Genomic DNA, 24504 nt, shown 5'->3' with positions numbered 1-24504 from the left:
TTGATCATTTAGATCGGACAAGATACTGCAGGATATTGTATACAAACTGGTCCCAGGACTTTTTCGAGGTAAGCAGAGGTGGGAGTGGCATGTTATGGGGTACACTTGTTCACCTCTTGTCATAAAGTAATGGTATACTATGGTCTGTTTGGCATTTGTGAAAGCTGGTCACTCTAGAGCGAACCCAAGCACAAAGTCACATTTTACACACACTAGTTGTGATGAAATTAACCTTGACTTACATTGTATGCAGTAGAGCAAGCTATTGCTCATACAAAGCAATATGGCTGTCTGTGTGCCCACCCCTAGATTTGTGTTCATTGTTTGTCACAAAATAGAATTCATATTTTACTTCAGAATTGCTATATTTTTAAAAGACTAAAAAAGATTATTCTGAGAGCTGTCAGAATGCCCAATACACCTAAGGAACCTATTTCTCTTGTTAAGTGTGTTCAGTCCACGGGTCATCCATTACTTATGGGATATATTCTCCTTCCCAACAGGAAGTTGCAAGAGGATCACCCAAGCAGAGCTGCTATATAGCTCCTCCCCTCACATGTCATATCCAGTCATTCTCTTGCAACCCTCAACAAAGAAGGAGTTTGTGAGAGGAGTTGGAGTTTTTACTTAATTATTCTTCAATCAAAAGTTTGTTATTTTAAAATGACACCGGAGTGTGCCGTTTTTTGTATCTCAGGCAGTATTTGGAAGAATCTGCCTGCGTTTTTCTATGATCTTAGCAGACGTAACTAAGATCCGCTGGCTGTTCTCGACATTCTGAGGAGTAGGGTAACTTCAGAAAGAGGGGAATAGCATGCGGGGTCCCCCGCAAATGAGGTATGTGCAGTACATTATTTTCTGGGAATGGAATTGACTAAGAAAATACTGCTGTTACCCATATGATGTAAGTACAGCCTTAAATGCAGTAGTAGCGACTGGTATCAGGCTGATAAATGTATGCGCAGTTGAGTTATTTTCTAGGGACTAGAATTTGACTGAGAAAATACTGTTAATACTGAAATAATGTTTAAGCCTTATCTGCAGTGGAAGCGACTGGTAGCAGGCTTAGTGATAACTTTGCATGACATTCAAATTGTTGTTTTTAAAACGTTTACTGGCATGTTGTTCGTTTTGTGAGGTACTTTGGTGATAAATCTTTTTGGGCATGATTTTTTTCCACATGGCTAACGTATTTTCTGCATAGAAACCGTTATATCAGGTCTCCCACTGTTGTAATATGAGTGGGAGGGACCTTGTTTTAGCGCCTTGTTGCGCAGTTAAAATTCTAGCACAGTCTTCCTGTTTCTTCCTCCTTGATCCAGGACGTCTCTAGAGAACTCAGGGCTCTTCAAAATTCGTTTTTGAGGGAGGTAATCAGTCACAGCAGATCTGTGACAGTGTGTTTGACTGTGATAAAAGCGTTAAATCTTAATTTGATATCCGTTTTTGGGTATTGAGGGGTTAATCATCCTTTTGCTAATGGGTGCAATCCTCTGCTAATTAATACATTTCTCGTTAAGAATTGTTCACTATAACTGAATTAGTTTTCTTTGTTATTCAACTGTGTTTTTTAAAAGCGCTGCAGCGTTTTTTATATTGCTTGTAAACTTATTGAAAGTGATTTCCAAGCTTGCTAGCTTCATTGCTAGTCTGTTTAAACATGTCTGATACAGAGGAATCTGCTTGTTCATTATGTTCAAAAGCCGATGTGGAGCCCAATAGAAATATGTGTACCAATTGTATTGATATTACTTTGAATAAAAGTCAATCTGTACCGATAAAGAAATTATCACCAGACAACGAGGGGGAAGTTATGCCGTCTAACTCTCCTCACGTGTCAGTACCTGCGTCTCCCGCTCGGGAGGTGTGTAAGATTGAGGCGCCAAGTACATCAAGGCCCTTACAAATCACTTTACATGATATGGCTAATGTTATGAAAGAAGTATTATACAATATGCCCGAATTAAGAGGCAAGCGCGATAGCTCTGGGTTAAGGACAGAGCTCCGCTGATGACACGAGAGCCATGTCCGATACTGCGTCACAATTTGCAGAACATGAGGACGGTGAGCTTCATTCTGTCGGTCACGGTTCTGATCCGGGGAGACCGGATTCAGAAATTTTAAATTTAAGCTTGAGAACCTCCGCGCGTTACTAGGGAAGGTGTTAGCGGCTCTGAATGATTGCGACACGGTGGCAATCCCAGAGAAATTATGTAGGTTGGATAGATACTATGCGGTACCGGTGTGTACTGACGTTTTTCCTATACCAAAAAGGCTTACAGAAATTATTAGTAAGGAGTGGGATAGACCCGGTGTGCCCTTTTCCCCTCCTCCGATATTTAGAAAAATGTTCCCTATAGACGCCACCACACAAGACTTATGGCAGACGGTCCCTAAGGTGGAGGGAGCAGTTTCTACTTTAGCCAAGCGTACCACTATCCCGGTGGAGGATAGCTGTGCTTTCTCAGATCCAATGGATAAAAAATTAGAGGGTTACCTTAAGAAAATGTTTGTTCAACAAGGTTTTATATTGCAGCCTCTTGCATCCATTGCGCCTGTCACGGCTGCAGCGGCATTCTGGTTTGAGTCTCTGGAAGAGGCGATTCGCACAGCACCATTGGATGAGATTTTGAGCAAAGTTAGAACGCTTAAACTGGCTAATGCGTTTGTTTCGGATGCCGTAGTGCATTTAACCAAACTTACGGCTAAAAATTCCGGATTCGCCATACAGGCGCGCAGGGCGCTATGGCTTAAATCCTGGTCAGCAGATGTAACTTCTAAGTCTAAACTACTTAACATTCCTTTCAAAGGGCAGACCTTATTCGGGCCCAGCTTGAAGGAAATTATTGCTGACATTACGGGAGGTAAGGGCCACACCCTTCCTCAGGACAGGGCCAAATCAAAGGCCAAACAGTCTAATTTTCGTGCCTTTCGTAACTTCAAGGCAGGAGCAGCATCAACTTCCTCCGCTCCAAAACAGGAAGGAACTACTGCTCGTTACAGACAGGGTTGGAAAGGCAACCAGTCATGGAACAAGGGCAAGCAGGCCAGAAAGCCTACTTCCGCCCCTAAGACAGCATGAAGACAGGGCCCCCTCTCCGGAGACGGATCTAGTGGGGGGCAGACTTTCTCTCTTCGCCCAGGCCTGGGCAAGAGATTTACAGGATCCCTGGACGTTGGAGATTATATCTCAGGGATACCTTCTGGATTTCAAAACTTCTCCTCCACAAGGGAGGTTTCATCTGTCGAGGTTATCAACAAACCTAGTAAAGAAAGAGGCATTTCTACAATGTGTACAAGACCTCTTAGTGATGGGAGTGATCCACCCAGTTCCGCGAACGGAACGAGGACAAGGGTTTTACTCAAATCTATTTGTGGTTCCCAAGAAAGAGGGAACCTTCAGACCAATCTTAGACTTAAAAATCTTAAACAAATTCCTAAGGGTTCCATCGTTCAAGATGGAAACCATTCGGACCATTCTGCCCATGATCCAAGAGGGTCAATATATGACCACAGTGGACTTAAAGGATGCCTACCTTCACATACCGATTCACAAAGATCATTATCGGTACCTAAGATTTGCCTTTCTAGACAGGCATTACCAGTTTGTAGCTCTTCCCTTCGGGTTAGCTACGGCCCCGAGAATTTTTACAAAGGTTCTGGGCTCACTTCTGGCGGTATTAAGACCACGAGGCATAGCGGTGGCTCCGTACCTAGACGACATTCTGATTCAAGCGTCAAGTTTTCAAAATGCAAAGTCTCATACAGAGATAGTTCTAGCATTTCTGAGGTCGCATGGGTGGAAAGTGAACGTGGAAAAGAGTTCTCTGTTACCGCTCACAAGGGTTCCTTTTCTAGGGACTCTTATAGATTCTGTAGAGATGAAGATTTACCTGACGGAGTCCAGGTTATCAAAGATTCTCAATGCTTGCCGTGCCCTTCACTCCATTCCAAGCCCATCAGTAGCTCAGTGTATGGAAGTAATCGGCTTGATGGTCGCGGCAATGGACATAATGCCATTTGCGCGCCTGCATCTCAGACCGCTGCAACTATGCATGCTAAGTCAGTGGAACGGGGATTACTCGGATCTGTCCCCTTTGCTAAATCTGGACCAGGAGACCAGAGATTCTCTTCTCTGGTGGTTGTCATGGGTTCATCTGTCCAAAGGAATGACCTTTCGCAGACCAGATTGGACGATTGTAACAACAGATGCCAGCCTTCTAGGCTGGGGAGCAGTCTGGAACTCCCTGAAGGCTCAGGGATCGTGGACTCAGGAGGAGAAACTCCTACCAATCAACATTCTAGAATTAAGAGCAATATTCAATGCTCTTCTAGCTTGGCCTCAGTTAGCAACACTGAGGTTCATCAGGTTTCAGTCGGACAACATCACGACTGTGGCTTACATCAATCATCAAGGGGGAACCAGGAGTTCCCTAGCGATGTTGGAAGTCTCGAAGATAATTCGCTGGGCAGAGTCACACTCTTGCCACCTGTCAGCGATCTACATCCCAGGTGTGGAGAACTGGGAAGCGGATTTTCTAAGTCGCCAAACTTTTCATCCGGGGGAGTGGGAACTACACCCGGAGGTATTTGCTCAACTGATTCGTCATTGGGGCAAACCGGATCTGGATCTTATGGCATCTCGCCAGAACGCCAAGCTTCCTCGTTACGGATCCAGGTCCAGGGACCCAGGAGAGGTGCTGGTAGATGCACTTGCAGCCCCTTGGGTTTTCAGCATAGCTTATGTGTTTCCACCTTTTCCGTTGCTACCTCGACTGATTGCCAGGATCAAACAGGAGAGAGCATCAGTGATTCTGATAGCGCCTGCGTGGTCACGCAGGACCTGGTATGCAGACCTAGTGGACATGTCGTCCTGTCCACCATGGTCTCTACCTCTGAGGCAGGACCTTCTAATTCAGGGTCCTTTCAACCATCCAAACCTAATTTCTCTGAGGCTGACTGCTTGGAGATTGAACGCTTGATTCTATCAAAGCGTGGGTTTTCGGATTTGGTTATTGATACATTGATACAGGCTCGAAAACCTTTTACCAGAAAGATTTACCATAAGATATGGCGTAAATATTTATATTGGTGTGAATCCAAGAGTTACTCATGGAGTAAGGTTAGGATTCCTAGGATATTGGCTTTTCTACAAGAGGGTTTAGAAAAGGGCTTATCCGCTAGTTCACTAAAGGGACGGATTTCTGCTCTGTCTATTCTTTTGCACAAGCGTCTGGCAGGGAATCCAGACGTCCAGGCTTTTTGTCAGGCTTTGGCTAGGATTAAGCCTGTGTTTAAGGCTGTTGCTCCTCCGTGGAGCTTAAACTTGGTTCTTAAAGTTCTTCAGGGTGTTCCGTTTGAACCCCTTCATTCCATTGATATTAAGCTTTTATCTTGGAAAGTTCTGTTTTTGATGGCTATTTCCTCGGCTCGAAGAGTCTCGGAGTTATCTGCCTTACATTGTGATTCTCCTTATCTGATCTTTCATTCAGATAAAGTTGTTCTGCGTACAAAACCTGGGTTTTTACCTAAGGTGGTTTCTAACAGGAATATCAATCAAGAGATTGTTGTTCCATCGTTATGTCCTAATCCTTCTTCAAAGAAGGAACGTCTTTTGCATAATCTAGACGTGGTCCGTGCCCTGAAGTTCTACTTACAGGCAACTAAAGATTTTCGACAAACTTCTTCCCTGTTTGTCGTTTACTCTGGACAGAGGAGAGGTCAAAAGGCTTCGGCTACCTCTCTCTTTTTGGCTTCGTAGCATAATACGGTTAGCCTATGAGACTGCTGGACAGCAGCCTCCTGAAAGAATTACAGCTCATTCCACTAGAGCTTTGGCTTCCACTTGGGCCTTTAAAAATGAGGCCTCTGTTGAACAGATTTGCAAGGCTGCAACTTGGTCTTCACTTTATACTTTTTCCAAATTTTCCAAATTTGACACTTTTGCTTCTTCGGAGGCTGTTTTTGGGAGAGAGGTTCTACAGGCAGTGGTTCCTTCTGTTTAATGTTCCTGCCTTGTCCTTCCCTTCATCCGTGTACTTTAGCTTTGGTATTGGTATCCCATAAGTAATGGATGACCCGTGGACTGACTACACTTAACAAGAGAAAACATAATTTATGCTTACCTGATAAATTTATTTCTCTTGTAGTGTGTTCAGTCCACGGCCTGCCCTGTCTTTTTGAGGCAGGTTCTAAATTTTAAATTATAACTCCAGTCACCACTGCACCCTATAGTTTCTCCTTTCTCGGCTTGTTTCTGTCGAATGACTGGATATGACATGTGAGGGGAGGAGCTATATAGCAGCTCTGCTTGGGTGAGCCTCTTGCAACTTCCTGTTGGGAAGGAGAATATATCCCATAAGTAATGGATGAACCGTGGACTGAACACACTACAAGAGAAATAAATTTATCAGGTAAGCATAAATTATGTTTTTATGTTGGTAATGTTACACTCCATTTGCATAGAATAAAATGCAAATCAAAAATGTAGATTTTAGAAATTGTAACCTTTTTAAATTATTTTTCTGTCATGATTCAGATATAACAGAATTTTAAACACCTTTCCAATTTATTTCTATTATCAAATTTTCCTGGTTTTCTTTTTATTCTTTGTCGAAAAGCAGGAAGTGTGCACGTGGTGTCTGCGGCACTATATGGCAGCAGTTTTGCAACAATTATATATAGTAGCAAGAGCACTAGATGGCAGCACTATTTCTTCATGTAGTGCTGCAGACACGTGCGTGCTACCTACCTAGGAATCTCTTCATCAAAGAATAACATTAGAACAAAACAAATTTAATAATAGAAGTAAATTGGAAAGTTGTTGTGTTTTTTTTTGTTTTTTTGTTTGTTTTTTAAATTCTCTTTCGGAATCATGAGAGAAAATGTTTGGGTTTCATGTCCCTTTAATATTCTGCTATTGGCAAAAAGTGCTAAGTGAGATGCAGAGCTTTCAGTGTAACATTTCCCTTTCTTAAAGGGAAAGTAAACACCTTGTAATTGCAACACATTTGTGTTACGTTGCTGCAGAATAATATAACGGCCAAGTCTAAACATTTTTAAAACAAATTCACATCATTTTTACTGCAACTATTTTTTTTCAATAGCCAAACTCCACACATCATTTGCCTTATTTGTAGGAGCCAATCTGGGCTTTAGTCTGCAGACAACAATGCTAGTCACCATCATACATTTAATATAGAATGCATCGTTTTGTAGTTATATGCCAAAGCCAGTTAGGGAAAGATATGTAGCAGAGTTGGCTTTGAGAAGTAATCTGGGTGCATTTTAAAGAGGCAATAAACCTAGAAAATAATGTTATATAATTCTGCACATAGTGCTGAATTATATAACATTATCTTAGCCAAACTTTATTCAATATAATATTGCCGGTGAAATTTGATTTAAAAAAAGAGGGTTTTTTAGACCGCCGCTCTTGCTCTACTGAGCGGGTCTGGTTTTCCCCCTGAGCGCATCTGGGCAGCTGTCTAGTCACAGCCCGGCCCGATCGCGCCATTACACTCAATGCAGCTCGCTCCAGCTCTGTCTGATAGCGGGAGCGAGCTGCATTGAGTGTAATGGCGCGATCGGGCTGGGTTGTGACTAGACAGCTGCCCAGATGCGCTCAGGGGGAAAACCAGACCCGCTCAGTAGAGCAAGAGCGGCGGTCTGAAAAAAACCTCCTTTTTTTTAAAAAAAAAAAAATCAAATTTCACCGGCAATATTATGTTGAAAAAAGTTTGGCTAAGATAATGTTATATAATTCTGCACTGTGTGCAGAATTATATAACGTTATTTTCTAGGTTTACTGCCCCTTTAAGTTCTGACAGTAAAGAAATGCTAAATTTTCAGAGCTAAATGACGTGAATAAAGGGGCAAAATATATCATGAAAATATGTTGCAAAGTTGCTTCATATTTTATATAAAAATCTCAAGGTGTTTATTGTCCCTTTTAAATCTTGTCATGGACCTTGTATTTCTGTCCGTATTTGGCAGTAGATGTTTGCCGCTTCAGCAGACTTTAATGAATTCAGGCCACTTACAAGAGAGATGCACTGAATTGTTGGTTGCCAGGGGAGAAGTGCAATTACAGCTGATTATACTTTAAGTTAAATACAAATATGAAATGAATTTATATGCAGCACTACATTACTGTTACTCAGTTTTCTGGAGTGCTGGGGAAATTGCAACACAGCTTAGCAACATACTTTTACATACACTTATACCTCATTTTTATATGTCTTATTATTTTACAATTCTAAAGTAGTACTCATTTTACATAGCTACAAAGCATTGTTGTACAGCTTTCCAGTGATGTACATTTCAAGGTTGCTATGCATCTGCATCCATTCTAGATCTTTATGTATATTAATAGTATAAATGTCTGTATGTTTGCACATTGTGCAAATGCTACTTTCTTTGACATGAACTCATGCTTTCCTGTACTACAAATCTGCCTATGACGCACCGCTTACTCATACCCAACCAAAATACCTGTGCATCACATCACCTCCTGTTCTAGTATTGAATTTCCCCAATTTAGTGCTATTGTTGACACCTATATAAGGGATAGATTATGAGTGGCACGCTGTATATCCCAAACGATAAGGGGTTTCAGCACGGCTTTTTGTGTGCATCGGAAGTAGCGCGCATTTTACAACTTGAAAGTAAACACGTTTTCTCAAGCTCAATTGAATTTAACATGCGCTGGGATAGCGCAACTTCAGAGCTCTGGTCAACTTTTAAGCTCGACCTAAAAAGTTGCACAAAATACAGTTATACTCATAACACTATGTAATAAAAATATTTAAAAAATTGCAATAAAGAGTTTTATAAGGGCTCAAAGATATGAGGTCTCAGGGGAAAAAAAGACTGCAGGGGGCTTTAAAGGGGGATACTGAAACAAAATTTTTCCTTTCATGATTCGGATAGAGCATGCAACTTTCTAATTTACTCCTATTAATTTTTCTTCGTTCTCTTGGTATCTTTATTCCAAAAAGCAGGAATGTAAGCTTACGAGCCGGCCTATATATTTTATTTATATCTATATATATATATATATCCCTTTGCAGTCAAGTAGATGAAAACATGTTCTTCACATCAGAGGAATATGTTTTATGTGTTTTTAATACATAGATATTAAATATTTCATGTTGGGTTAGTGTGCTTGAGAAAATGCCAATCAGCACTGATTGGCTAAAATGCAATTCTGTCAAAAGAACTGAAATAAGGGGGCAGTTTGCAGAAGCATGGATACAAGGTAATTACAGAAGAAAAATGTATATTTATTATGACTGTTTGTTAGTTATGCAAAACTGGGGAATGGGTAATAAAGAGATTATCATTTTAAACATCAAACATTCTGGTGTTGACTGTCCCTTTAAGGTCTATAGGGGAATACATTAATGCAGTCGCGATATTCAAAGTTGTTTTTTTTTTTTTGGGGTAGGGTTAGCACACTAGTGCAATAACTTTTTTTTTTTTACTTTCAACTTATAATACACATGCAAAAAGCCAAAGTTGCACAAAACACATAAAAAATTGTTACCCTTATAATAACACTATTAGTTTTAGAAAGAGTTTGTTGTGTTGGATGGTGTCAAATGCTTTGCTGAAATCTAGATATGCTACCTTAACTGCTCCACTCTAGCCATGTTTATTACATATTATATTTTTTCTAGTAAATATTATGCCAGAAGAGAATTTGGGACCCCTCTCTTCCTTGCCTTTCAGTTGTCATTAAAGGGACGGTTCACTGCAAAAATATTTTTTCATGAATGTGTGAGAAATTGCTCGTTTATGCTTCTTTTTGCAAAACAAATAGCTGGATTTGCTTTTTGAAACCACAGCCCATGAGAATAGGCTAAGATTTCAGACAGATCAGATCTCGTTATTTTATCACTCAAATGCTTCCCTTTTTTATCTCTATCTGTACAATACGTGGAAAGAACAATGGAAAATTAACATTTTAGAGCTTTATCTATTCCACCTCCCACTGTGAGTGTAATTTCTTCTGCTGGCTGTGTTTACATCGTTTCTCAATAGCCTATACCTAGGTATACATTTTTTAAGTATAGGTAGGGATATACTGCAGTCTAAATCGGCTATTTCACATGCCAATATAAAGGCTATGGTGGTATTTGTAAACTATTTAATACACTCCTCAATTGAGTTGTGCTGGATAGAATCTACTTCAATTATATGTGTGTGTGCATATACAGTATCCCACAAAAGTGAGTACACCCTCACATTTTTGTTATTTTTTTTTTTTTTATTATATCTTTTCATGTGACACTGAAGAAATGACACTTTGCTACAATGTAAAGTAGTGTGTATAGCCTGTAAAACAGTGTAAATTTGCTGTTCCCTCAAAATAACTAAAAACGCAGCCATTAATGTTTAAACCGTTGGCAACGAAAGTGAGTACACCCCTAAGTGGAAATGTGCAAATTGGGACCCATTAGCCATATACCCTCCCCGGTGTCATGTGACCTTGTTAGTGTTACAAGGTCTCAAGTGTGAATGGGGAGCAGGTGTGTTAAATTTGGGTTTATTGCTCTCACATTCTCATACTGGTCACTGGAAGTTCAACATGGCACCTCATGGCAAAGAACTCTCTGAGGATCTGAAAAAAAAGAATTGTTGCTCTACATAAAGATGGCCTAGGCTATAAGAAGATTGCCAAGACCCTGAAACTGAGCTGCAGAATGGTGGGCAAGACCATACAGAGGTTTCACAGCACAGGTTCCACTCAGAACAGGCCTCGCCATGGTCCACCAAAGAAGTTGAGTGCACGTGCTCAGTTTCGTATCCAGAGGTTGTCTTTGGTAAATAGACGTATGAGTGCTGCCAGCATTGCTGCAGAGGTTGAAGGGGTAGGGGGTCAGCCTGTCAGTGCTCAAACCATATGCCGCACACTGCATCAAATTGGTCTGCATGGTTTTCGTCCCAGAAGGAAGCCTCTTCTAAAGATGATCCACAAGAAAGTCCGCAAACAGTTTGCTGAAGACAAGTAGACTAAGGACATGGATTACTGGAACCATGTCCTGTGGTCCGATGAGACCAAGACAAACTTATTTGGCTCAAATGGTGTCAAGCGTGTGTGGCAGCAACCAGATGAGGAGTACAAAGAAAAGTGTGGTGGTGGGAGTGTCGTGGTCTGGGCCTGCATGAGTGCTGCAGGCACTGGGGAGCTACAGTTCATTAAGGGAACCATGAATGCCAACATGTACTGTGACATACTGAAGCAAAGCATGATCCCCCCCCCCCTCCCTTCGTAGAGACTGGGCTGCAGGGCAGTATTCCAACATAATGACCCCCAAACACACCTCCAAGACGACCACTGCCTAGCTAAAGAAGCTGAGGGTAAAGGTGATGGACTGGCCAAGCATGTCTCCAGACCTAAACCCTATTGAGCATCTGTGGGGCATCCTCAAATAGACGGTGGGGGAGCGCAAGGTATCTAACATCCATCAGATCTGTGATATTGCCATGGAGGAGTGGAAGAGGACCCCAGTGGCAACCTGTGAAGCTCTGGTGAACTCCATTCCCAAGAGGGTTAAGGCAGTGCTGGAAAATAATAGTGGCCACACAAAATATTGACACTTTGGGCCCAATTTGGACATTTCCACTTAGGGTGTACTCACTTTTGTTGCCAACGGTTTAAACATTAATGGCTGCGTGTTTAGTTATTATTAGGGAACAGCAAAATTACACTGTTATACAGAGTGACATTTCTTCAGGGGTGTACTCGCGTGTGTGTGTATTTTCATTTCCAGTTTGCATTAATAAAAGCCTTATAAAAGGTGGAAATTGTGAATAACGAAAATGTTACAAGTATCATATTTTAATTGTACCCACATAATTACAAATGATCTTGTCTGCAGATGAGATGAAACGACGGAGGGATTTCTATGCTTCGTACATACAATCAGAAGGTATGTAATTGTACATCTCTCTTAGCCTTGTTATTCATAAAAACAATATAGTGGCATTTGAATTGCACCACAAGAATGTTACTATAGTTTAACTACTGTTATTAAAATAAGTAATGACATTTGTGTTTGATAGCTGCTGACGGCTCTAGTGCAGAGCAAGGGGAGAAAGCTGCAGACTCTGGGGAGACTCCTGTAAAGGAGGAGGAGAATATCAGTCTGTCCATCCAGTTTTCTGAGGATGCCAGGTGAGCACAGCTCGTACTCTGCTCTTTAAACAAAGGAGGGGCCAGGCTTAAAGGGACTTTTTACACCAATTATCCTATAACTGCATGTAGTAGACACTACTAGAAATAAGAATATGCACAGATACTGATATAAAAATCCAGTAAAAAAACTTTTTAAAAACTTACTTCGAAGCTCCTAGTTGATGAGGTTAGCGCATGGGAGAATCACTGCAAGAAGAGCAGACACCCCCCCCCCCCCCCCCCGCATATGGTAAAACCGGAAGTCTGTAGACATCAGTATACATCTAAACCTTTGGTGTTTGGTTAGGAGTCTCAAAATCAGCACAATGTTATTTAAAAATAAGCAAAACTAAATACATTTTTACAAAAACACTCCCAGGTGGGCTATATAAATGAATCATCTGCAAAACATTTATGGAAAAATCTATAGTACAATGTCCCTTTAAAATCTCTGAAATCCACTCCTTACTTAGTGCTCTTTTTACTTTTTCTTCTGTCAAAACACACCATTTTCTTTAACCGTTCTCAAACGATATAAGCTGCGAGGGATTTGCAAGAAAAATACATATACCTTCGGTAAAGTCTGTTTTTTTCTTTTTTTGTGTGTCGCATGTGATTGTAAACATAATCGTTCTGGGAATAATCTGTGTAACTGATCAAAATCAAACCACACTTTCATTCATGATTACTTAGTTTGCTTCTAATTAAAAGTGTTTTTAGAGCTAATCGCTCCGATTTACTCATACCTCTCCTCCTCCCGGCGCCGATCTACACTTTAATTTGTTCTAAAAAGTTTCTTCATCCGGCCAATTGATCCTTGGGGTGCTTGGCCGTCTAAAAGCCAGAAAATCAATTGACCGGATCAAGAAACGTCTTACCTCTCCCAAGTGTAGATCAGCGCTGGGAGAGGTAAGAGTAAATTGGAGCGATTAGCTCTAAAAACACTTTTATTTAGAAGGGAACTAAATAGATTTTGATGATAGTTATAGTTCCAGAGTGATTCTAAGAATGTTCCCCTTTTGCTATCAAAATGCAACTATTTTTCTGAGAAGTGATAAGTCGAGATTTAATACAGGTGTTCTTCCTTTCTCAGGGATGAAACCCTGGATTCGGTGGAAAGCGAGGATGTGGAGAAGGTGAGAAAACTACAAGTTAAAATGGTTTACTAGGCAGCTCCCAACACTTTATTTCTTTCATGTAATTAGCAAGAGTCCATGAGCTAGTGACGTATGGGATATACATTCCTACCAGGAGGGGCAAAGTTTCCCAAACCTTAAAATGCCTATAAATACACCCCTCACCACACCCACAATTCAGTTTTACAAACTTTGCCTCCTATGGAGGTGTTGAAGTAAGTTTGTGCTAGATTCTACGTTGATATGCGCTCCGCAGCAGGTTGGAGCCCGGTTTTCCTCTCAGCGTGCAGTGAATGTCAGAGGGATGTGAGGAGAGTATTGCCTATTTGAATGCAATGATCTCCTTCTACGGGGTCTATTTCATAGGTTCTCTGTTATCGGTCGTAGAGATTCATCTCTTACCTCCCTTTTCAGATCGACGATATATTCTTATATATATATACCATTACTTCTGCTGATTTTCGTTTCAGTACTGGTTTGGCTTTCTACAACATATAGATGAGTGTCCTGGGGTAAGTAAGTAAGCTTATTTTCTGTGACACTCTAAGCTATGGTTAGGCACTTTTTTATAAAGTTCTAAATATATGTATTCAAACATTTATTTGCCTTGACTCAGGATGTTCAACATTCCTTATTTTCAGACTGTCAGTTTCATACTTGGGATAATGCATTTGTTTCAATCATTTTTTCTTACCTTAAAAAATTTGACTTTTTCCCTGTGGGCTGTTAGGCTCGCGGGGGCTGAAAATGCTTCATTTTATTGCGTCATTCTTGGCGCGGACTTTTTTGGCGCAAAATTTTTTTTTCTGTTTCCGGCGTCATACGTGTCGCCGGAAGTTGCGTCATTTTTTGACGTTTTTTTGCGTCAAAAGTGTTGGCGTTCCGGATGTAGCGTCATTTTTGGCGCCAAAAGCATTTAGGCGCCAAATAATGTGGGCGTCTTATTTGGCGCTAAAAAATATGGGAGTCATTTTTGTCTCCACATTATTTAAGTCTCATTATTTATTGCTTCTGGTTGCTAGAAGCTTGTTCACTGGCATTTTTTTCCCATTCCTGAAACTGTCATTTAAGGAATTTGATCAATTTTGCTTTATATGTTGTTTTTTCTATTACATATTGCAAGATGTTCCACGTTGCAACTGAGTCAGAAGATACTTCAGGAAAATCGCTGCCCGGTGCTGGAGCTACCAAGCTAAGTGTATCTGCTATAAATTTTTGGTATCTGTTTCTCCAGCTGTTGTCTGTATTGCATGTCATGACAAACTTATTAATGCAGATAAAATTTCCTTTAGTACTGTTACATTACCTGTTGCTGTTCCGTCAACATCTAATTTTCAGAGTGTTCCTGATAACATAAGAGATTTTATTTTTAAATCCATTAAGAAGGCTATGTCTGTTATTTCTCCTTCTAGTATACATAAAAGTCTTTTAAAACTTCTCTTTTTTCAGATGAATTTTTAAATGAACATCATCATTCTGATACTGATAATGGTTCTTCTGGTTCAGAGGTTTCTGTCTCAGAGGTTGATGCTGATAAATCTTTGTATTTGTTCAAGATGGAATTTATTCGTTCTTTATTTAAAGAAGTATTAATTGCATTAGAAATAGAGGATTCTGGTCCTCTTGATACTAAATCTAAAAGTTTAAATAAGGTTTTTAAATCTCCTGTAGTTATTCCAGAAGTGTTTAATCTCCCTGATGCTATTTCTGAAGTAATTTCCAGGGAATGGAATAATTTGGGTAATTCATTTACTCCTTCTAAACGTTTAAGCAATTATATCCTGTGCCATCTGACAGATTAGAGTTTTTTGGGACAAAATCCCTAAGGTTAATGGGGCTGTCTCTACTCCTGCTAAACGTACTACTATTCCTACGGCAGATAGTACTTCATTTAAGGATCCTTTAGATAGGAAAATTGAATCCTTTCTAAGAAAAGCTTACTTATGTTCAGGTAATCTTCTTAGACCTGCTATATTTTTAGCGGATGTTGCTGCAGCTTCAACTTTTTGGTTAGAAGCTTTAGCGCAACAAGTAACAGATCATAATTTTATAGCATTATTATTATTCTATAACATGCTAATAATTTTATTTGTGATATCATCTTTTGATATCATTAGAGTTGATGTCAGGTATATGTCTCTAGCTATTTTAGCTAGAAAAGCTTTATGGCTTAAAACTTGGAATGCTGATATGTCTTCTAAGTCAACTTTGCTTTCCCTTTCTTTCCAGGGTAATAAATTATTCGGTTCTCAGTTGGATTCTATTATCTCAACTGTTACTGGAGGGAAGGAACTTTTTTACCAAAGGATAAAAAATCTAAGGTAAATTTAGGTCTAATAATCGTTTTCGTTCCTTTCCTCACAACAAGGAACAAAAGCCTGATCCTTCATCCTCAGGAGCGGTATCAGTTTGGAAACCATTTCCAGTATTGGAATATATCCAAGCCTTATAGAAACCTAAAGCCAGCTCCTAAGTACCCATGAAGGTGCGGCCCTCATTCCAGCTCAGCTGGTATGGGGCAGATTACGTTTTCTTCGAAGAAATTTGGATCAATTCCGTTCACAATCTCTGGTTTCAGAACATTGTTTCAGAAAGGTACAGAATTGGCTTCAAGTTAAGGCCTCCTGCAAAGAGATTTTTTTCTTTCCCGTGTCCCAGTAAACACAGCAAAAGCTCAGCATTTCTGAAATGTGTTTCAGATCTAGAGTTGGCTGGAGTAATTATGCCAGTTCCAGTTCTGGAACAGGGGCTGGGGTTTTATTCTATCTCTTCATTGTACCAAAGAAGGTCAATTCCTTCAGACCAATTCCGGATCTATCAATATTAAATCGTTATGTAAGGATACCAACATTCAAGATGGTAACTGTAGGACTATCCTGCCTTTTGTTTAGCAAGGGCATTATATGTCTACAATAGATTTACAGGATGCATATTCCGATTCATCCAGATCACTTTTAGTTTCTGAGATTCTCTTTTTAGACAAGCATTACCAGTTTTGTGGCTCTACCGTTTGGCCTAGCATCAGCTCCAAGAATTTTTTCAAAGGTTCTCGTGCCCTTCTGTCTGTAATCAGAGAACAGGGTTTTGGTATTTCCTTATTTGGACGATATCTTGGTACTTGCTCAGTCTTCACATTTTCGCAGAATCTCATACGAATCGACTTGTGTTGTTTCTTCAAGATCATGGTTGGAGGATCAATTTACCAATCAATTCATTGATTCCTCAGACAAGGGTAACCTTTTTAGGTTTCCAGATAGATTCAGTGTCTATGACTCTGTCCTTGTCAGACAAGAGAAGTTTAACATTGATATCAGCTTGTCAAAACCTTCAGTCACAATCATTCCCTTTGGTAGCCTTATGCATGGAAATTTTAGGTCTTAGGACTGCCGCATCGGATGCGATCTCCTTTGCTCGTTTTCACATGCGACCTCTTCAGCTCTGTATGCTGAACCAATGGTGCAGGGATTACACAAAGATATCTCAATTAATATCTTTAAACCGATTATACGACACTCTCTGACATGGTGGACAGATCACCATCGTTTAGTTCAGGGGGCTTCTTTGTTCTTCCGACCTGGACTATAATCTCAACAGATGCAAGTCTTACAGGTTGGGGAGCTGTGTGGGGGTCTCTGACGGCACAAGGGGTTTGGGAATCTCAGGAGGTGAGATTACCGATCAATATTTTGGAACTCCGTGCAATTTTCAGAGCTCTTCAGTCTTGGCCTCTTCTGAAGAGAGAGTTGTTCATTTGTTTTCAGATAGACAATGTCACAACTGTGGCATACATCAATCATCAAGGAAGGACTCACAGTCCTCTGGCTATGAAAGAAGTATCTCGAATTTTGGTTTGGGCGGAATCCAGCTCCTGTCTAATCTCTGCGGTTCATATCCCAGGTATAGACAATTGGGAAGCGGATTATCTCAGTTGCCAAACGTTGCATCCGGGCGAATGGTCTCTTCACCCAGAGGTATTTCTTCAGATTGTTCAAATGTGGGAACTCCCAGAAATAGATCTGATGGCTTCTCATCTAAACAAGAAACTTCCCTGGTATCTGTCCAGATCCCGGGATCCTCGGGCGGAGGCAGTGGATGCATTATCACTTCCTTAAAAGTATCATCCTGCCTATATCTTTCCGCCTCTAGTTCTTCTTCCTAGAGTATTCTCCAAGATTCTAAAGGAATGCTCGTTTGTCCTGCTGGTAGCTCCAGCATGGCCTCACAGGTTTTGGTATGCGGATCTTGTCCGGATGGCCTCTTGCCAGCTGTGGACTCTTCCGTTAAGACCAGACTTTCTGTCGCAAGGTTCTTTTTTCCATCAGGATCTCAAATCCTTAAATTTTAAGGTATGGAGTTTGAACGCTTGATTCTTGGTCAAAGAGGTTTCTCTGACTCTGTGATTGATACTATGTGACAGGCTCGTAAATCTGTATCTCGAGAGATATATTATAGAGTCTGGAAGACTTATATTTCTTAGTGTCTTTCTCATCTTTTTACTTGGCATTCTTTTTGAATACCGAGAATTTTACAGTTTCTTCAGGATGGTTTAGATAAAGGTTTGTCCGCAAGTTCCTTGAAAAGACAAATCTCTGCTCTTTCTGTTCTTTTTCACAGAAGGATTGCTAATCTTCCTGATATTCATTGTTTTGTACAAGCTTTGGTTCGTATAAAACCTGTCATTAAGTCAATTTCTCCTCCTTGGAGTTTGAATTTGGTTCTGGGGGCTCTTCAAGCTCCTCCTTTTTGAACCCATGCATTCTTTGGTCATTATATTACTTTCTTGAAAAGTTTTGTTTCTTTTGGCCATCTCTTCTGCCAGAAGAGTCTCTGAATTATCTGCTCTTTCTTGTGAATCTCCTTTTCTGATTTTGCATCAGGATAAGGCGGTGCTGCGAACTTCTTTTGAATTTTTTACCTAAGGTTGTGAATTCTAACAACATTAGTAGAGAAATTGTGGTTCCTTCATTATGTCCTAATCCTATGAATTCTAAGGAGAAATCATTGCATTCTTTGGATGCTGTTAGAGCTTTGTAATATTATGTTGAAGCTACTAAGTCTTTCCGAAAGACTTCTAGTCTATTTGTCATCTTTTCCGGTTCTAGAAAAGGCCAGAAAGCTTCTGCCATTTCTTTGGCATCTTGGTTGAAATCTTTATTTCATCATGCCTATGTCGAGTCGGGTAAAATTCCGCCTCGAAGGATTACAGCTCATTCTACTAGGTCAGTTTCTACTTCCTGGGCGTTTAGGAATGAAGCTTCGGTTGATCAGATTTGCAAAGCAGCAACTTGGTTCTCTTTGCATACTTTTACTAAATTCTACCATTTTGATGTGTTTTCTTCTTCTGAAGCAGTTTTTGGTAGAAAAGTACTTCAGGCAGTGGTTTCAGTTTGAATCTTCTGCTTATGTTTTTCATTAAACTTTATTCTGGGTGTGGATTATTTTCAGCAGGAATTGGCTGTCTTTATTTTATCCCTCCCTCTCTAGTGACTCTTGCGTGGAAAGATCCACATCTTGGGTAGTCCTTATCCCATACGTCACTAGCTCATGGACTCTTGCTAATTACATGAAAGAAAACATAATTTATGTAAGAACTTACCTGATAAATTCATTTCTTTCATATTAACAAGAGTCCATGAGGCCCGCCCTTTTTTGTGGTGGTTATGATTTTTTTTGTATAAAGCACAATTATTCCAATTCCTTATTTTATATGCTTTCGCACTTTTTTCTTATCACCCCACTTCTTGGCTATTCGTTAAACTGAATTGTGGGTGTGGTGAGGGGTGTATTTATAGGCATTTTAAGGTTTGGGAAACTTTGCCCCTCCTGGTAGGAATGTATATCCCATACGTCACTAGCTCATGGACTCTTGCTAATATGAAAGAAATGAATTTATCAGGTAAGTTCTTACATAAATTATGTTTTTTTTGGTTCTTTCCACTAAAAGAATCAGTACAATGCCATAACCAAGCTAAAAAGCTCTTTCATTTTCTTAAAAGTTGGTGCAGAGTAAAGTTGTGTTATATTTTATAACAGGCCACATTGATAAATATAAGAATCTGTCAATATATATTTTTAAGCCCAAGGACAAATTTATAACCTCAATCTCTTTGAACAATGTAAACAATGATAAGAATTCACAATCATTTTCTCATACTTTCAGAGGAATAGTCTTCGATTCCTACGCTGTCCAGCAGCTATGACCATCACACACCTTGCCAAATTCTTAAGAAACAAGATGGATGTTCCCAACAAGTACAAGGTAAGAGCCAGAACAAGAAAGACTTAGAACAATAGCCTCTGCTTAGTACCTTTGCTGTGCTTGGAAATGTGAGAAAACATTTTATTACAGAACCAATGATAGGTTATTTGTGCCTTCCATCACAGGATACTCTCTTCATCTGTGGTGCCATATTAGCATATTTTGTTTCTATCATCAGATGGTGAGAACCCATGAGTCATCTCATCTCATGTGGGAATTCTCCTGACCACTAAGAGGAGGCAAAAGATACCCTAACACCCAAGAACTTTGAATCCTTCCCACTTATCATGATCCTCAGTCATTTTCTTTTGCCTTCTTTAAGAGGGGTGAGGTGAAAGTGAAGTGCTGATCTACTTGTCTTTAGAGAGGTCCTCTAACCCAGGGGTCAGCAACCTTGGGCCTCCAGATGTTTTGGAACTACATTTCCCATGTTGCTGAGACACTCTTTAGGCTGTCTGAGCATAATGGGAAATGTAGTTCCAAAACATCTGGAGGCCCAAGATTGCTGACCCCTGCTCTAACCAATCTAAGGCCATTTCCTCCGAGTTGTCAGCCAGGCAGTGAAAGGTAATTTCTCAGTGAGAAATGTCACAGGCCTTCAAGGTGAAATGTGGACTTGTCCACCAATCCCATTGTCTACAGTCAGCTGCTCCTTATTGGATCCACAGCCCTCCCCAGGTGAAATGTGGACTTGTCCACCAATCCACTTGTCTACAGTGAAGCTGCCTCTTGTGGGATCCATAGCCCTCCCCAGGTGGAATGTGGACTTGTCCACCAATCCCCTTGTCTACAGTGAGCTGCCTCTTGTGGGATCCACAGCCCTCCCCAGGTGGAATGTGGATTTCTTTTACAAGATACGATGAGTACACAGATTTCATCCTTATGGGATATCCCCCCCCCCATGGTGAACAGGAGGTGGCAAAGAGCACCACAGCAGAGCTGTATATATAGCTCCTCCCTTCCCTCCCACCCCTGTCATTCTCTTTGCCTGTGTTAGAAATAGGAAGAGGTAAAGTGAGGTGATAGTTTAGTTTCTTCAATCAAGAGTTTTTTATTTTTAAATGGTGCCAGTGAGTACTATTTTATTTCAGGGTGTAGCCAGGACCTGGTCAGCCTCTTGTTAGCAGAGCTACAGGTGGCTTTAGAGCATTGGGAACTGGTGGGATTAATTTCTCACTGTGCCTCCCATACTGTATGCTGCCCTTCTTAATATGGTCTAACCGTCTAACTAAGGCCCAACATATCTCCACAGAATGGCAAGAAGGTACAGAAGACTTCTTCATAGCTGTGAAACGATTCTAACATAAATATGAATGTTATATGTTCATTATGTTTGACTGCACATGTGGAACCTCCCGTTACCTTTTGTCCCTCGTGTACTGAGAGGGCTTTACAGTTCAGGGAGAAAATGTTTTTTGATACAGATTTTAAATAAGGCGGATGCTTCTCAAGGTTCTAACGATGAGAATCAGAGTATGCCACATCTTTCTTCCCCAAGCGTCACAGTCCCTAACCCCTACCCAGGCACAGTCCAGTTTCACCTGCATTTACTCTAAAGGACATAGCAACTGTTATGTCCTCTACTCTTTCTGAAGCGTTGTCTGCCTTTCCTGTCCTGCAATGCAAACGCAGGAGGAAGGACGACCTCGTGGCTAATACGACTTTGGATGCTTTAATTGCGAGGTCAGAAATGCCTTTACAGGGATCAGAATTGGAGCCCCTATCTAAAGGTGAGCTTTCTGAATCGGATAGCGCCCTGCTTCCGACCGATTCATAAGTAATGTCTTTCCGGTTTAAACTGCAACACCTCCGCCTGTTATTGAAGGAGGTATTTTTGACTCTGGGCGACTGCGATTCAATTGTGGTCCCTCTGGAAAAAATGAGTAAGTTGGACAGATATCTAGAAGTCCCTTCTTATTCAGATGTTTTTCCAGTTCCCAAAAGAACTTCGGAAATTATTGCTAAGGAATGGGAGAGACCGGGTATATCATTTTCTCCTTCTCCCGTTTTTCAGGAAGATGTATCCCATAGCGGATTCTATCAGGAATTCTTGGCAGACGGTACCTAAGGTGGAAGGTGCTATTTCCACTTTGGCTAAACCAACTACTATCCCTATTGAGGATAGTTGTGCTTTTAAGGACCCTATGGATAAGAAACTAGAGTTTCTTCTTAAGAAACTTTATGTTCATCAAGGGTTACTTTTACAACCGGCAGCCTGCATCATCACGGTTACCACGGCGGCTGCTTATTGGTTTGATGCTCTGGAGGAATCCCTTAAAACTGAGACTCCTTTAGAAGAGATACAGGACAGAATTAAAGCCCTTAAGCTGGCTAATTCTTTTGTGACAGACGCTTCGCTGCAAATTACTAAGTTGTCGGCTAAGAGCTCAGGGTTTTCAATCTTAGCACGTAGGGCCTTGTGGCTGAAGTCCTGGTCTGCCGATGTGTCATCCAAAACTAAGCTTTTGGCTATCCCTTACAAGGGTAAGACCTTGTTTGGCATGAAAGAAATTATTTCTGACATCATGGGAGGTAAGGGTCACCTGCTCCCTCAGGATAAGAAATCCAAACAGAGGGGTCGACAGAGTAATTAATTTTTGTTCCTTTCGAAATTTCAAGGGAACTCCCTCTTCCCCTTCCACTAAGCAGGAGGGGGGCTATTCTCAACCCAAGTCCACGTGGCGACCCAACCAGGCTTGGAACAAGGGCAAACAATCCAAAAAACCTGTTGCTGCCATCAAGACAGCATGAAGGGGCGGCCCCCGATCCGGGACCAGATCTAGTGGGGGGCAGACTATCATTTTTCGTCCAGGCTTGGATGAGAGACGTTCAAGATTCTTGGGCAATAGATATAGTATCTCAGGGATACAAACTGGAATTCAGAAATTCTTCCCCCAGAGGAAGATTCCTTCTTTCTCGATTGTCTGTAGAACAGATAGAGAGGCGTTCTTGCGCTGTGTAGGAGACCTATCCTCCATGGGAGTAATTTGTCCCATTCCAATTCAGGAACAGGGACAGGGGTTTTACTCAAATCTGTTTGTAGTTGCCAAAAAAAGAGGGAACTTTTAGACCTATATTAGATCTAAAGAGTCTAAACAAGTTTCTCAGAGTTCCATCTTTCAAGATGGAAACTATTCGTACCATTCTTCCATTGATCCAGGAGGGTCAATTTATGACTACCGTGGATCTCATGGATGCATATCTTCATGTTCCTATCCACAGAGATCATCACAAGTTCCTGAGGTTTGCCTTTCTGGAAAAACATTTTCAGTACTTGGCTCTTCCTTTCGGTCTCGCCACGGCACCCAGAATTTTCACAAAGGTTCTGGGGTCACTGCTAGCGGTTCTGAGACCGCGGGGCATTGCAGTGGCGCCTTTATCTGGACGATATTCTAATCCATGCATCGTCTTATCAGCTCACAAAGTCTCATACCGACAATGTTCTGTCCTTCCTGAGGACTCATGGATGGAAGGTAAATCTGGAGAAGAGTTCTCTAGTTCCACAGACAAGGGTTCCTTTCTTGGGAACTCTAATCGACTCTCTATCCATGAAAATATTTTTGACGGCAGTCAGAAAATTAAAGATTCTGAACACATGCCGAGCCCTTTCAGACCACTCCTCGACCGTCAGTGGCTCAGTGCATGGAGGTAATTGGGTTGATGGTAGCGGCAATGGACATCATTCCATTTGCTCGGTTTCATCTCAGACCTCTGCAACTGAACATGCTCAGACAGTGGAATGGAGATTATAAAAATTTGTCTCCTCAAATACATCTGGATCAGGAGACAAGGGACTCTCTTCTATGGTGGTTGTCGCTGGATCATCTATTCCAGGGGACGTGCTTTCGCAGACCCTCATGGGTGATAGTGACAACGGATGCCAGCCCGTTAGGATGGGGTGCAGTCTGGAATTCCCTATGGGCTCAGGGGGTCTGGACTCAGGCGGAGTCTCTCCTTCCCATCAATATTCTAGAATTGAGAGCAATATTCAATGTGCTTCAGGCTTGGCCTCAGTTGGCTTCGGCCCAATACATCAATCATCAGGGGGGAACAAGAAGTTCCTTAGTGATGACAGAAGTAACCAGGATAATGCAGTGGGCGGAGTCTCACTCTTGCCATCTGTCCACGATCTACATCCCAGGGGTGGAAAACTGGGAAGCAGATTTTCTGAGCAGACAGACATTTCATCCGGGAGAGTGGGAACTCCATCTGGAGGTATTTGCCGACCTGATTCTCAGATGGGGCAGGCCGGAGTTGGATCTCATGGCATCTCGTCGGAATGCCAAGCTTCCGAGATACAGGTCCAGGGATCCCCAGGCCAAGCTGATAGATGCCTTGGTCCTTCAGCCTAGCTTTTGTGTGTTCCCTCCGTTTTTGCTCTCCTTCCACTGGTGATTGCTCGAGTCAAACAGGAGAGGGCATCAGTGATTCTCATCACCCCTGCGTGGCCTCGCAGGACTTGGTATGCCGATCTGGTGGACATGTCATCCCAGCCTCTGTGAAAGCTTCCATTGAGGAAAGACCTTCTCATTCAGAGACCCTTCCATCATCCGAATCTAGTTTCTCTGCAGCTAACTGCTTGGAGATTGAACGCTTAATTTTATCTAAGCAAGGTTTTTCTGATTCGGTCATAGATACTTTGATTCAGGCACGTAAGCTTGTTACTAGGAAAATTTACCATAAAATATGGCGTAAATATCTTTATTGGTGCGAATCCAAGGGCTACTCTTGGAGTAGGGTTAGGATTCCTAGGATTTTGTCTTTTCTCCAAGAGGGATTGGAGAAAGGGTTGTCGGCAAGTTCCTTAAAGGAACAGATTTCTGCTTTATCTATTTTGTTGCACAAGCTTCTGGCAGACGTTCCAAATGTTCAGTCTTTTTGTCAGGCTCTGACTAGAATCAGGCCTGTGTTTAGACCAATTGCTCCTC

The 24504-nt window shown here is 41.2% G+C and overlaps 1 protein-coding gene across 1 annotated transcript in view; it reads left to right on the top strand.

The window, feature by feature from the left end:
• Positions 1–24504, top strand: part of PCGF2 (polycomb group ring finger 2) — a 90153-nt gene that overhangs the window by 40657 nt on the left and 24992 nt on the right. Inside the window, exons 4-8 of the mRNA XM_053697779.1 lie at positions 13–68; positions 11886–11936; positions 12070–12181; positions 13275–13317; positions 19478–19576. Coding sequence (XP_053553754.1) covers positions 13–68; positions 11886–11936; positions 12070–12181; positions 13275–13317; positions 19478–19576 — 361 coding nt within the window. The remainder of the gene's footprint in view (positions 1–12; positions 69–11885; positions 11937–12069; positions 12182–13274; positions 13318–19477; positions 19577–24504) is intronic.

Source organism: Bombina bombina, chromosome 1 (assembly GCF_027579735.1).
Source record: "Bombina bombina isolate aBomBom1 chromosome 1, aBomBom1.pri, whole genome shotgun sequence".
In the NCBI taxonomy this organism is placed as follows: Eukaryota; Metazoa; Chordata; class Amphibia; order Anura; family Bombinatoridae; genus Bombina; species Bombina bombina.
This window is presented reverse-complemented; position numbering and strand designations above follow the sequence as displayed.